This window comes from Sceloporus occidentalis, unplaced genomic scaffold (assembly GCF_023333645.1).
Source record: "Sceloporus occidentalis isolate IW3139 unplaced genomic scaffold, rSceOcc1.0.p SCAF_159, whole genome shotgun sequence".
In the NCBI taxonomy this organism is placed as follows: domain Eukaryota; kingdom Metazoa; phylum Chordata; class Lepidosauria; order Squamata; family Phrynosomatidae; genus Sceloporus; species Sceloporus occidentalis.
Window position 1 is genome coordinate 2,082,465 of NW_028317139.1, and position 15,062 is coordinate 2,097,526.

Consider the following 15,062-nt stretch of genomic DNA (forward strand, 5'->3'; position numbering starts at 1 on the left):
AACTCCTGATGACGAACCTACGGATTTACGCTCCCGTTAACCCCTCCCTTACAAAAAAATTACTGCAGTTTTTCTGAAGTAATACTGCCGTTTTTTGGACATGAAAAAACTGCAATACTGCACTTTTACTGCAGTATTACTGCACATTTACTGCACTTTTTTTTTATATTGCAAACCTACAGTTGTACTTCAATGTACTGCAGCTTTATTGCATTTGTGCTTCCGTACAAAAATAACTGCAGTAAATGTGCAGTACAGTGAAGTACAAATGCGATAAAACTGCAGTAAATGTGCAGTAATACTGCAGTAAAAGTGACCAGTGGTCTCCCCTGGCCAAGTTGCCAGGCCCTGGCCAAGTTGCGGCACCAGGATTTTAAAAGTCTGTACGAGCGACTCTATTGGTCGCCGGCAGGGGGCTCATCTGTACCCTTCTGTGGTTTATGTTGTCTGTATATACTTGTATCCATGTATAAAACTGTAAAATATACTGTCATCCTAAAAATAAATAAAATACTTACGTTTACAAGCAAATTTTCCAGACCAGCGTTTGTCTGTCTGGCAAATAACCTGAGATGCCCCATGAAGCTCAAAGCCTTTCTGGCAATAAATGTTGCACCTCGTCCCTTTGGCATTTTTGTAGTAGTAGCCTGAAGGACTACTGCAGGAAGCATGGCCGTTCTTTACCTTGATGGAAGAGCACCATGGAGTGGGGGAGTCTGGCATTGAGATAAAGTAAAAAAGAAAAACATACAAGGGAACATTGTCAAAGTAAATTCACCTTAAAGAAAAAAGCTTATTCCATGGAATTTGCATTCTGCTGCTCCCCGCAAAAATAATAACTCATTGAAAACAATTACGCCCTGAATTAAATATCTATGAAAGAATAGCTCTACAAAGTTACCTCATTTTATTAAATGAGCATAAAAAAGGATGAAAACATTTTGAGAATTCCTAAGTTCAATAAGACAATTAATGAAAAATATGTTTTTACTAACACACCACAAAAATTATAATAGTCATTTACTTATGCTAATTTACTAATTTTTTAAACCCATTTTACTTATAATTTTAATAAATACTTTCAAAATATGAGAATCCATTGCTTGTTTAGTCATGCTTTTTATTTCTTGTTTATTTCTTAACTCCTGCAAGAGGCAGTGCGACTCCCATAGCTTGAATATTGGTAAGACCATACTCAAGTCCAAGAACCATACTTTTTCACAATTCTTTTTTCAACCACATGTCTTTGCAGATGATCGACAGAATCTGAAGAAGGTCACAGAGCAACAATCCTAAAACTTTCGAAATATGAAAATGAAGATGCAACAGATAAAGGCATATATTAAATGTAGTATTTAGAAGTATGCTTATGGACACCTCAGGAATCGATCATCAGGACTCAAGGTTCTCAACTAGTAAGGAACCAATGTTGTAGAGCAGGAGTCTCCAAACTGCAGGCCTCCTGTTGCAGGACTACATCTCCCATACTCCTCTGCCATCCCCTTAGCATTTTTGGACACATGCTCCTGCAACAGCTGGAGGGGCAGAGTTTGCAGAGGATAGAAAGAGGATATATTGCTTCTGTATTGAAATTGTAACATCCTGCTGGGCTTTTCTCTGGTGTAAATAAAGATTATACTAAAATCACACAGGATTTACCTGAAGTCCATTATATCATCAAATCGTATGACCACGAGGCATAAAAATGATTGACTTATTATTTAATCATGTATTTGTTGATGTTCCGGAATACTGTGCAGTTTATAAGCAAGTTTTAGTTAAGCAGTAAGTAGTAACAGCTGTTAAAAACTGAAAATCACAGCATGCAGATAAAGCAAAGCAATCACCTCTGCTGGCATATCTACTGCGCGTATATATATCCTCATCATCTTCTAACGGTGAATATCCAGATCCTACAACGAAGAACAAAACAAAAAAAAGTGCAAAAAATAGCAAATAAAACAGAAAATAAATAAATAAATGCTGTGTTGGCAGAGGGAATGCAAATGATATTAATTAGGAAAACATCCGCTATAGAAAGTGCTTTATGTCATGAGAAAGTATGGTCAGAGGTGTGCAGCACTATTGTTAATCTCAACCTTTTTTTTTTTTTATAAAGAAACTGGGATATATAAGCAGAAATTCACATCTGACTCTTACCGCCTGCACCTAACTAGGGAGGTGGTAATAAACCAACGTACTTGTATGACTTATTTATTAATCAATTTCCAAATACTTAAATGAAATGTGTGGCTTAAACATGACATAAATGGGCACGTTGATGGTAAATAGGTTTCATGGATAGCTTTCCTTCAGCGCAATTGGTCAGTTTTAATTTAGCTTAGTAAGCAAAATTATTTGTAGTAGTTGGTGTTTAAATAAAATGTATGCAGTAAGCATGTATGCAACAAAGCAAAAATCAGTCATTGTTATTTCAAGCGTTGACATTGGAACAGCGTGTACTCATACTTCTTCCTATCATCAGGATTTCATTCGACAGTGTAACAGATTATTTCACAGAACATAGGGGACATAAAAAGTATGAAGTTTCAAAACTGATAATATTACTATAGCAACCAATGGACTATCCATGCTGAGTGGACCATTACATTGGTTGTTGTGGTCATAACATCACTCCTCAAACTTTACATCAGAAGCACTGAGATGTTCCTTTGTCACAACAAGTTTAGAAGTTTCCCTCTAAACACAAAAAATCAATATTGCTATATTAGCCCAACAGAAAAGGTGGCCTTTGGTCGATGTTGAAGCCTTTTATTGGGCCACTATAGAAAAAAAAATAACGCCAATAAAGCTTTCAGGACCTTAATGTGAATTCATTGACTTAATCTTAGGTGCCATCTACATATGTGGTATGTGGTCAGCAGACATTTGATTTCTTTAATATAGTGGAGGTTGTCAATCTGCCCCTAAACTAGCAGCCTTTTTCACAAAAGATAATAATTTTATATATACTGTGTATAATATAAAAAAGTAAATAGGATAGATCCCTGACCCAAACCATTTGAAGAAAAAAAAAAAACAGACAGCATTTAACCCATTTGGTCTACCATAAAAAGAGCACACTGACCGCACAATTACAGTGTCTGGAGAATTTCAAAAGAGGAAATGAAAGGGCACTGATTACAGATTAGATGTGAAAAGAACAGAGTTTCAAAAATGACAATAGTGTTTTCCTCCTTGGGATTTCAAAAATAGGATGAAGATTGCTATCAACTTTACAAAAAAATGCTCCTTTTTCTAAGACAAGCTTTAAAATGGGTTACAATGGATCACTGTGAAGGGATAATCCTTCATAAATCATTTAGAGATTATATGTAATTTTTCTAAACAAAAGTAAAATGGTTATCCCAGACAATGCAAAAGTATTGACCAGTTGTAATCACTGTATTTTTTTCCTCAGATTGAATTTCTCTTGAAACTGTTTACTACTTCCCCTTCCTTATTGAACTCTTTTTCTTTCTTCTCTTTTGAGTTCACCCTCCACTATTTCTGAAGAAGGGCCAGGGAAGAACTGGCACGAGGGGCAAGGGATGGTCTCCTGGGACTCTCTCAATATTTTGGTCACTGCTAGAAGCTCTGATTTTGTACTTTGTGATTCCAAATATATCCACCAAGATGTGTACTGTAAATTTAGGCATGTTTTGCATCCTGGTTGAATCATTTCTGTCATACCTGAAAATTGCCAGCCCTACTCTGTAATGGGCCTTTGCGACCATCTGTGAAGATTCCTGTGAAATGGAGAATCGCACCCAGGGGTTCATCAGAGTCAGATCTTGGACAAATAATGTCGGCACGCAAGACTATAGAAAACCTGGTGCAGAAGTAATTCTGTCTAATCAAATATCTATACTAAAACATTTACAGCTACAAGCAAATGAGAAAGTATGCCTTTTCTATTTTCACTGTAGAACAGAAAACAAGGACCACCATGTCCTACAGGATTCATCTTATAAACATCCCCAATTAGAAGGGGCTTCTGATCTTTTACATACTGTATAGAAACATCTTTAAAGATTTGTTCCAACTCTATCTTATTTAGCTACACAATCCCCACTTGATCTATAATTTAGATATCACACAATTACTTATTCATTAGGGTATTAAACACATTACTTATTAAATGACAGTATGAATGTCTAAAATCGCATACACAAATTCTTGACAGAATTCTTCTGATGCATTAATTAGTACAGAATATCCCTGAATACCTTTCTTCCTTTCTTATCAAATAAATTGATAAGAAAGGGCAACACACAGAGAGACCTAATCTAGTTGCAGTTAGGATTATTGAGGTGTTCAAAAAACTATAGAGGGCCATTTTGGCAAGTCTACAATCTCGATGGTCGGAAATACTAGGCTGTTTTAACTCATTAGTAACAAAAAGCTACAAGGAAATATTCAGAGCCTGAATGTTACCTGGGAGACAAGAAAACTATATGACATCTAGCGAGCTCTGTCAGTAGAAGTACTTCTAGTAAGCAATTTTGTTGAACCTCATAAATGTTTTAGGATAAGTGCCTCCTAGCAGTAGAGGTAGATGTTAATGAGAGAAGTTAAACATTCATGGGAAACACATATGGTTATAACATTGTATCCAGCAATCATATTGGCTGGGGTTATAAAACTCTGTATATATACATATATATACACATACATACATACACACAAATATTTCTAAAACATTTATAAATTAACAATTCTTTATTTCCATCAACCTCTGTCAAATATGAAACCAAATCTAATTTAACTATATAATATTTAATAAGTACTTGCCCCAGCATCCAGATTACAGACAGAGTACTAACCTAACACCCAGACCACACCCACAGGATTTGCACCAGGACCTTGATTGCACATAGCACCCACAGTGGTCTCCTCTCATCCAGGGCTCCTCTTAGCCAGTGCTCCTCTCAGTCAGCTCAATCAAGGCCGCTTTATTCAGTGGGCAAAGTGGGCATTTGCCCAGGGCCCACTAACCTTCGGGGGCCCACTGGGAGTCATACTGCCGGTTTGGGCTAGGTTGACCACATGTCCCGGATTGCCTGGGACAGTCCCGCAATGGGACTTTAAGTCCTGGGCCCCGGGCAGCCTCAATCTTGTCCCAGAATGAGGAGTCTGAGTGAAGGAGGTCTCAGCCAATCAGGAGAGACTTCTCAACTCTCCCGATTCCCTGAGAGTTCAGAAGCCTCTCCTGATAGGCTGAGTTCCTCCTTCACACCAACTCAGTGTAAGCTTCAGCCAGCACCAGGTATGTTTCACTATGTGTGTGAGTGTGTTTGTTTGTCACTGTGTTTGTCTGTGTGTGACTGTGTGTGTGTAAAATCTGGTAATAGAGCAGTTAATTCTCTAAATCTACTCATGCCTGGTATTAGAGGGGTTAACATTCTATATCTACTCATGTCTGTAATGAGAGTATGTATATTACTCATAATAATATATAACAGTATATGTGAATCAGTGTGTATGTGATATATATATATACATATATACAGAGGCGTATCTACTGAAAATAGCGCCTATGGCAAGCACTGAAATTGCGCCCCTGTCCAAATAAAAACCCATTTACTAGCCCCTGCTGCATATATATATATATATATATATATATATATATATATATATATATATATATATATATATATATATATTAGTCCCTGCTGCCGATAGCGGGTATAGATCAACACGCAAACCCAGATCAATTGAAATTCACTTGTGATCTCAGCACTGAAGGTATATATCAAATAAACAGAATCAGACATACAAGTCCTGTATTTGCAGGTATACAATAATAATATATGAAACGTAGCATCGCAGGTATAGATCAACTGAATAAGACATATTAACCCTGTATTTGCAGGTACACATAAATAATGTATGGAAACATAGCATAGCAGATCTACAGAATAACACAAAAACCCAGCTTTGCAGGTAAAGATCAATTGGAATTCACATAAAAACATAGCATTAAAGGTATATTTAAAACCCCCTAAATTACAGGCAGAGCCGGCCTTAGGCGTTGTGGCGCCCTGTGCGGACTACTCCTCTGGCGCCCCCCTCACTACCCGCCCTCTCTGCCCCTTCAAACTACCCACCCTCTCTGCCCCTTCAAACTACCCCCCCATGCCCCTTCAAACTACCGCCCCTCAAACTACCCCTTCAAACTACCCCTCCCCTCTGCCCCTTCAAACTACCCCTCCCCTCTGCCCCTTCAAACTACCCCCCCTGCCCATTCAAACTACACCCCCCCCTCTCTGCCCCTTCAAACTGCACCCCCCCCTCTGCCCCTTCAAACTACACCGCCCCCCCACTTACCTTGTTGCCGGAGTCCTGCGGTGAGAGCGGGAGGCATCCGTCTTCTCGCTCTGCCGCGGTGCCGGCATTTCATGTTGAGAGCCGGAATAGTCCGGCGCTCAACATGAGATGCCGGCACAGCGATGGAGTCACGGAGAGTAAGGGGCGCCGAGCGGTTGCCGAGAACTTCACGAGCAACCGCTCGGCGCCTCTGACCGGGATTTAGATTTAAGCATCGTTGTTTTTTTTTAAACTTTATTTAACATGAATGATGTTAAATAAAGTTTTCAAAAAAAACACAAAAAAAAAAAACGATGCTTTAATCTAAGTCCCGGTCAGGCGCCCCTGCAACCATGGCGCCCTGTGCGGTCGCACAGGTCGCACACCCCTAAGGCCGGCCCTGATTACAGGCATAGATCACAGGTTGCACACCGCAAAGCCAGCCCTGGCGTCCACACTGCCCACATAGAACCTGACCAGCACCCAGATTACACACATAAGATTTGCCATCTTTGTCCCCAAATAGCCCACCACAAGTCAACTTTGTCCCCAAACAGTCCGGCCAGTGCCATCTTTGTCTCATATACACCCTGCCTGTGCCATCTCGGTCCCCAAGGCTCAAACCTCCTGCTAGTGCCATCTCTGCCCTTCCACAATTATACATCTATGATACAAACACTTTTACAGTCACTCACTAATTCACACTTTAATTCAGAGAACTCATCCACACATTAACTCATGCTCTCCCTCATTCACTCAATGCATCCACACATTAACTCATGCTCTCCCTCATTCAGACAATACATTCACATATTAACTCATGCTCGCCCTCATTCAGACAACTCATCCACACATTAACTCATGCTCTCTCATTCACTCAATGCATCCACACATTAATGCACACTCTTTACTTATATCTACCCCCCTCCCTTATCACTTTTTAACCCACCCCCTCCCTTCCTTCCTTATCACTTTTTAACTCCCTCCCTCCCTTATCACTTTTTAACTCCCTCCCTTCCTTATCACTTTTTAACCCCCTCCCTTCCTTATCACTTTTTAACTCCCTCCCTCCCTTATCACTTTTTAACCCCCTCCCTCCCTGCCTTATCACTTTTTAACCCCCTCCCTCCCTGCCTTATCACTTTTTAACCCCCTCCCTCCCTGCCTTATCACTTTTTAACCCCCTCCCTCCCTGCCTTATCACTTTTTAACCCCCTCCCTCCCTGCCTTATCACTTTTTAACCCCCTCCCTCCCTGCCTTATCACTTTTTAACCCCCTCCCTCCCTGCCTTATCACTTTTTAACCCCCTCTCACCTTGAAGTCCAGCGACGAGAGCACGATGTTGCTGTCTTCCTGCACCGCTCGCTGGTGCCCGCTGCTTCACTGCTGAGCGCCGTAATATAGCTTTAAATTTCCACAGTAAAAATGCACCATATTCTCAGAAATCATAGAGGGGCATGTGTTTGAGATATCTGCAGTGTAACTGTATTGGTCCAATGGGGAATTTTTTTTTAACCCTCTGTAGAATGCTGAAAAATGGCAGTTGCTGTCTACTGGGCTGATATTTGGGGCGCTATAGCTTTAAATTTCCACAGTAAAAATGCACCATATTCTCAGAAATCATAGAGGGGCATGTGTTTGAGATATCTGCAGTGTAACTGTATTGGTCCAATGGGGAAAATTTTTTTAACCCTCTGTAGAATGCTGAAAAATCCCATTAGCTGTCCACTGGGCTGATATTTGAGGCGCTATAGCTTTAAATTTCCACAGTAAAAATGCACCATATTCTCAGAAATAATAGAGGGGCATGTGTTTGAGATATCTGCAGTGTAACTGTATTGGTCCAATGGGGAAAATTTTTTTAACCCTCTGTAGAATGCTGAAAAATGGCAGTTGCTGTCTACTGGGCTGATATTTGGGGCGCTATAGCTTTAAATTTCCACAGTAAAAATGCACCATATTCTCAGAAATAATAGAGGGGGTTGTGTTTGAGATATGTGCAGTGTAACTGTATTGGTCCAATGGGGGAATTTTTTTTAACCCCATGTAGAATGTTGAAATATGACATTTATCAAGTACTGCGTTGCTATTTGGGGTGCTATATCTTTAAATTTCCACAGTAAAAATGCACCATATTGTAAGATATTATATAGGGGTGTGTGTGTGAGATATGTGCAGTGTAAATGTGTTGGTCCAATGGTAGAATTTTGTAATATATCAGAAATGTTATAAAAGGTATGACTGGATATTTACCTTTAATTTGTTTAATAAACGTATCTAATTTTGCAGGGAGATATATTTGTGTGAGAACTCTGCAAAATCCACTAAAAATTGTAACATTATGATTATTATCACATTTCCAGGTCTAATGCACCTTTTGCTAATCTAAAGAAAAAGCGTCTGATGGCATGACCACTGATTTGAAAGTGTCTGATAGCTTTACTCCAGTCTAATTTTCCCTCAGCCCCTTTTCCCCACTATATTCTTTATCCCCCCATACAGCACCTATCCCCTCTACTACACTACAGCACCTGTCCCCCCCACAGTGGGGGGGCAGTGGCTGTAGTGTGGGGAATAGAGGCTAGTAGTGGGGGGGAACAGGGCTAGTGGGCCCTCCACTACAAGCCCCTGTCTGTCTCCCCCACCTACAACCCCCTGTACTCCCCCACTACAGCACCTGCCCCCCCCACTACAGGACAGGAGGGGGGCCCACTATTATATTGTTTGCCCAGGGCCTACCAGAGCCTTGAATTGGCCCTGGGCTCAATCACATATAAACATAAGTAGGTATACTTGAGAACAGTGGCGTCGCTACAGGGGGGCTATTGCCCCCCCTAGGTTATTCTTTGCCCCCCCTGTTGTCCCCCCGCCAAATTTGTAACCACCCAGGACAGTCCTTGACTTCTAACGACGGCATGGTGCCGTCGCTAGCAGTCCCAGTCAGGTGCTAACAACGGCACCATGCCGTCACTAGCACTATCTTACCTTGATGGAGGTCTGTGGACCTCCATCACCACCTACCCCGGCGATCTGCCCCTCACACTGAAGGGCATCACCGGGGCCACCCGATCTGCCCGGTGACGTCTCGCGCAATGACGCGATGATGTCACCGCGCAACTTTATTAACAACTGACATTGTCAGTTAAAGAGGTATGGGGGCATGCTGCTTAGATGCCTGTATCTCAGGCATCTAAGCAGTTATATACCCCCAACATATACCATTGGAAAAGGTAATCGCCTCACCTTTCCAACGGTATATAGATTGTAAAAAAAGAATAAAAAATATTAAGTTAAAAAAAATAAAAATGTAAAAAAAATGATTTGGGGGTCTCTTAAGGCAGATAAAAAAAGATCAAAATTGCCTAGAGACCCCCAAATTAAATTATTTAAACATAAACTACTTTAACTTTAAAAAAATAAAAAGTTTAAGTATTCTAGCTAAATGATCACTGTGGTAGCCAATGTTACCACAGCGATCATATAGCTATAAAAAGTCACATTCCCTTTTTAAAAATGGCCGATACTAATTTTTAATCCTATGATCCCTTTGATCATGGGGTTAAATTTAGCCAACGGTAGAGGGAGGCAATTTTTGAAATCCTGATGAACTGCAAATATTATTAAAATCAGCAATTTAGCCTGTGCGGTACGTGAGTAACCATATCATCCCTGGAGCGCCTTGCATTTTTATGGCAAAACTTATTTTAGCTGTAAAAGTGATTTTTTTTTCTCCCTTTACCATCATTTCTTTGGGATTGTAAGGGGAAAGAATGGTGTGTGCTACTGTGAGTAAATGTATGGAAAGAATGGTGTGTGCTACTGTGAGTAAATGTATAGAAAGAATGGCGTGTGCTTCTGTGAGTGAATGGAGATATGAAAGGCGTGTGAATGATCAGTAATTAGGGTTGAAGCCTTGACGTGGCATTACTGCTCACGTAGGAAGTTAAATTATGGCACAAAAAGTACACATTTGCAAAAATGACATCCCTTGGCGCATCAAATGAGGGGCCGCATGTGTTTCTAGTACAAACCTGGAGTGCGCAAGACACAAATGAACATGTTGTTATGGTTAGAAAAAACATATTTTAAAGCCAAAGCGACATATTCCATCATTATTTGTGCACTCAACGTTTGTCCTAGAAATACATGTAGCCCCTCATTTGAAGCTCCAAGGGGTGTAGTTTCTTAAAATGGATGAATTGTCTGAATGAGGGAGAGCATGAGTTAATATGTGGATGAATTGTCTGAATGAGGGAGAGCATGAGTTAATGTGTTTGTGTGTATCATAGATGTATAATTGTGGAAGGGCAAAGATGGCACTAGCAGGATGTTTGAGCCTTGGGGAACAGGATGGCACAGGCAGGGTGTATATGGGAAAAAGATGGCAAATCTTATGTGTGTTATCTGGGTGCTGACCAGGTTCTATGTGGGCAGCGTGGTTGGGGTGTGCAACCTGTGATCTATGCCTGTAATTTAGGGGGTTTAAAATATACCTTTAATGCCGTGTTTTTATGTGAATTCCAATTGATCTGTACCTGCAAAGCTGGGTTTGTTCTTCTGTAGATCCATATCTGCTATGCTATGTTTCCATACATTATTTATGTATACCTGCAAATACAGGGTTTGTATGTCTTTTTCAGTTGATTAATACCTGCAATGCTGTGTCCATGTATTGATTTGATCTATACCTGCAATGCTACATTTCATATATTATTATTGTATACCTGCAAATACAGGATTTGTATGTCTGATTCTGTTTATTTGATATATACCTTCAGTGCTGAGATCACAAGTGAATTTCAATTGATCTATACATGCAAAGATGGGTTTGTGTGTTAATGTGTTGATCTATACCTGCTATCGGCAGCAGGGACTAATATTAGGCCCTGAAATCATTTAGTGGAAAAGTTAAGGTATTGTGTTGTTTGAAGGATTTCAAGGATTAGTCGTACTAAATTGTGGCTTCAGGCTTCCCATGTTGAATGATCAAGTATTGTATTGTCCAATAACAAAAGTATCATTCCATAGCACATTACTTTTGGCAATATATATATATATATATATGTGTGTGTGTGTGTGTTTTTTCAGTGGTATGATTTAATGGTGGAAATTATTAATGCCCCCCCAGTTTGACTGTGGTATCTTGTGGTACCCTATATATTGTTTCTAGAGTCGCCACTGCTTGAGAAGTCTACAGGTTTGTTCCCCAGAGTGTCAGGGTGAAGCCCTCTTCCCTGGGCCTTCATGTAAATTTCTTCTTTATCAGGACAGGGGAGTGAAGTGTGGAGACTCCAACTCCAACCCATGTTCTGCCTAAATCCCCCGACCCCAGCCCACATCACTCTAGCCCTTCCCCTGCTTCCCCAGAAGAGGAAGAGCTCCGGAAGCTATTCCTGGGAAGTTTCCAGGTATGCAGGTCTTACCTGTAACAAACACTATAATATATTGCTTACTTGGCTTCACTCTGTTCACTCTCTGCATTCTAAGGCATGTCTATTCTTGACTTTTGTCAGCCTGACCCTTACGAAAAAATTACTGCAGTTTTTCTGAAGTAATACTGCAGTTTTTTGGACATGAAAAAATTGCAATACTGCACTTTTACTGCAGTATTACTGCACATTTACTGCAGTTTTACTGCATTTGTACTTTACTGTACTGCAGTTTTACTGCACATTTACTGCACTTTTTTTTTTATATTGCAAACCTACAGTTGTACTTCAATGTACTGCAGCTTTATTGCATTTGTACTTCCGTACAAAAATAACTGCAGTAAAAGTGCAGTACAGTGAAGTACAAATGCAGTAAAAGTGCAGTAAATGTGCAGTAATACTGCAGTAAAAGTGCAGTATTGCAGTTTTTTCATGTCCAAAAAACTGCAGTATTACTTCAGAAAAACTGCAGTAATTGTTTTGTAAGGGGCTCAGGTTATTTAAATTAAGGAAAACTCACATATATTTAAAGGTTTACATCTGTAACAAACTGCACTCTATGCATTTGATATTGAATAAGTATATATAATGACTTAAGTGCACACATACTGAGAAACAAACACAAAATGAATATAAATAATCAAAAAAGCGGTATAAGCCAATGAAGGACTGTCATCCCACAAGTGATCAAAAAAGTCCCACAAGTGATCCAAAAAGTATTACACAAAACAAAATAGGGCCATACCAACTAAAGTACAGATGCAAAAAGAAATATGTGAGGATCAAAATATAAATGTATACATACTAGCACAATCATGAAAAAACAATATGGGCACATAGCGTTTCGGAGAGATAGAAAGCTTTGGGAGAGTTAGCAAAAAAAAAGTAGATTCTCCTGCAGTGAAAGTCATGTTTTTTTATTAGATCAGTACAGGAGATTTAGTTAAGATTCCTACTAAAAGCATAAGGTACAACTCAACCTTTCACGTCAGGAGCAGTGAGTGACTGTTGGCAACCATATCACTGCCTGTGAACAGACATTGCTGGTAACTCCGAAAGCAGCTTGTGAACTTTTTTCTCAACATGCCAATGCATTGGAAAATATATCTATGGTTTCCTCAAAAGAGGAAAAGGTTATTTTTAAAGTTATGTTATTTATATAGATTTTCTATTGCAGTATGGGTTCAGTGAAAATTACGATCACAAGACATTTTTTTAGATGATTGTACTTGCATGCAGTTAAATAATGAAAGGATTCTGTGCTGCAAATATATTTTCTTTGAACGCTGTCATACTTACTTTTCTGAAGAAACTGATAATTCAACATTTAAGAACAAACAAATAAAAGTTTAAATGCTATGTGAAATGCCAACATCTCTAGTTGGTATTAATGACCAGCTGCTGGCAAACTCAGTGTCATTTCAAAACATAATTGTCCTGGCATTTTAGCACCAGTGGCCGAAAAATGATGTACATGAGGTCACCTGTTGGATAAACGTGGCTACACACTACACTCTCACACTTTTAGAATGCGTGGCTGGAGGCCAAACACCGAAGAACCACATTAGCTGCAAAAGCAACAGGAAAGATAAGTGATCTGCTCTATTAGACACTGACCCATTGGGCATTTGCCTGGTTTGCTCAGTCCGAGTGTAAACACACCATAAACACGTTACATCCTTTACAAATGCTCTGAAAAATACTCCTCCTTTTCTATTCGAGGTCGTCTTCTAATCTGAACTCAAATAGAGGTCTGACTATAAGACTACGATCCGGATTCCCTACACCGCTGCAGGGGACTTGGATCCTCCTCTCTGGCAACCGGTTAACGTTTGCCCGATGCAGACAACCTCCGCTGCTGCCCAACACTTCTGCTAGGGCTTCTATGACTGGTGCACCAGTGTGACGTGACCTTCCGGTGCTCCATCATAGAAGCCCCAGTGGAAGTGCCGGGCAGCAGCAGCAGAGGTGCCATTGCATTCACTGGCTGCCAAAGAAGAGAAAACCCTGCAGCGTTGCAGGGGACCTGGCAGCCGGTGAATGTCTGTGCGCAACCTCCACTGTTGCCCAGCATAGAAACCCTGACAGAAGTGCCGGGTAGCAGCAGAGGTTGTCTACGTGCATTGCGCAGACATTTGCCGGCTGCCCCCACTGGACACCAGGGAGTCTGAAGCACAGGGGACAAGGAGATGCATTGGTATGTCTGGGGGGGGGGGGGCAGAGTGGCATATCAGGTAGGTATAAGAGATATAAAGCGGTATAAGGCATATCTGGGGGCAGAGTGGCATATCTGGGGGGCAGAGTGGCAAGCCGGGGGCAGATGTGCATAACTGGTGGGCAGGTTGGGAAATGAAAAGGATTTTTTTTTATATATATTTCTTCACTTACAATAAGGCCTTTAAAAGTGCATATCTTGATTAAAATGAATTGTGGCAGATAGAATATTTTGTCGTTCCTTATTCAAATAGACATATCCCTGTCACAAAATCTGTTACCAAACTTTCATAATCAAAGTGTTCTCACCAGGGAAAATAGCCCAGTTTAAACCTCTTTGAATTCTATGGTCTTCAGGACATAATAACAATGATTCCTTAGCAGGTCTAAAATTTAGGTAAAAACAACCTCAGATGAAAAACAACATATGACATATTATAACATGTCATGATTTATTCAACTAAAAATTAAGCCAAAATTGAGAAGCCATGTGTGAAAAACTATGTATGCCTTATGATTCAAAAGCTTGTAGAACCACCTTTAGCAGTAATAACGTGAAGGAATCATTTTTTGTATGACTTTTTCAATCTCTCACTTCACAGTTCATTGAGGTTTGTGGACATTTTTTATGCACAGCTCTCTTAAGGACCCACCACAACATTTAAATCAGGTTGAGGTCTGGACTTCTTTTCTTTTTCAGCCATTCTGTTGTAGATGTGCTGGTGCATCTGGGATTATTGTCCTATTGCATGTCCCAATTTCAGCCAATCTTTAGCTGGCAGATGGCCTCACATTTTAATCTTGAATACTTTGGTAAACTGAGGAGGTCAATGACTGCAAGGTTCCCAGGTCCCGTGGCTGCAAAACAAGCCCAAATAATCATCCCTCCACCATCGTGTGCTTGACAGTTGTATGAGGTGTTTGTGTTGATATGCTGTGTTTGGTTTTCTCCAAATGTGCCACTGTGCATTATGGGCAAACATCTCCACTTTCGTCGCGTATGTCCAAAAGACATTGCTCCAGAAGTAGCGTGGTTTGTGCAGATGCAACTTTGCAAATCCAAGCCGTGTTGCCATTTAGAGAGCAGATGCTTTCTCCTGGCAACCTTT

At 40.3% G+C, this 15,062-nt stretch overlaps 1 protein-coding gene across 1 annotated transcript in view; it reads right to left on the reverse strand.

Moving 5' to 3' along the window:
• Positions 1–15,062, reverse strand: part of LOC149280159 (sushi repeat-containing protein SRPX-like) — a 49,277-nt gene that overhangs the window by 13,848 nt on the left and 20,367 nt on the right. Inside the window, exons 3-4 of the mRNA XM_089500773.1 lie at positions 1,848–1,913; positions 519–716 (exon numbers count right to left, since the gene is read on the reverse strand). Coding sequence (XP_089356899.1) covers positions 519–716; positions 1,848–1,913 — 264 coding nt within the window. The remainder of the gene's footprint in view (positions 1–518; positions 717–1,847; positions 1,914–15,062) is intronic.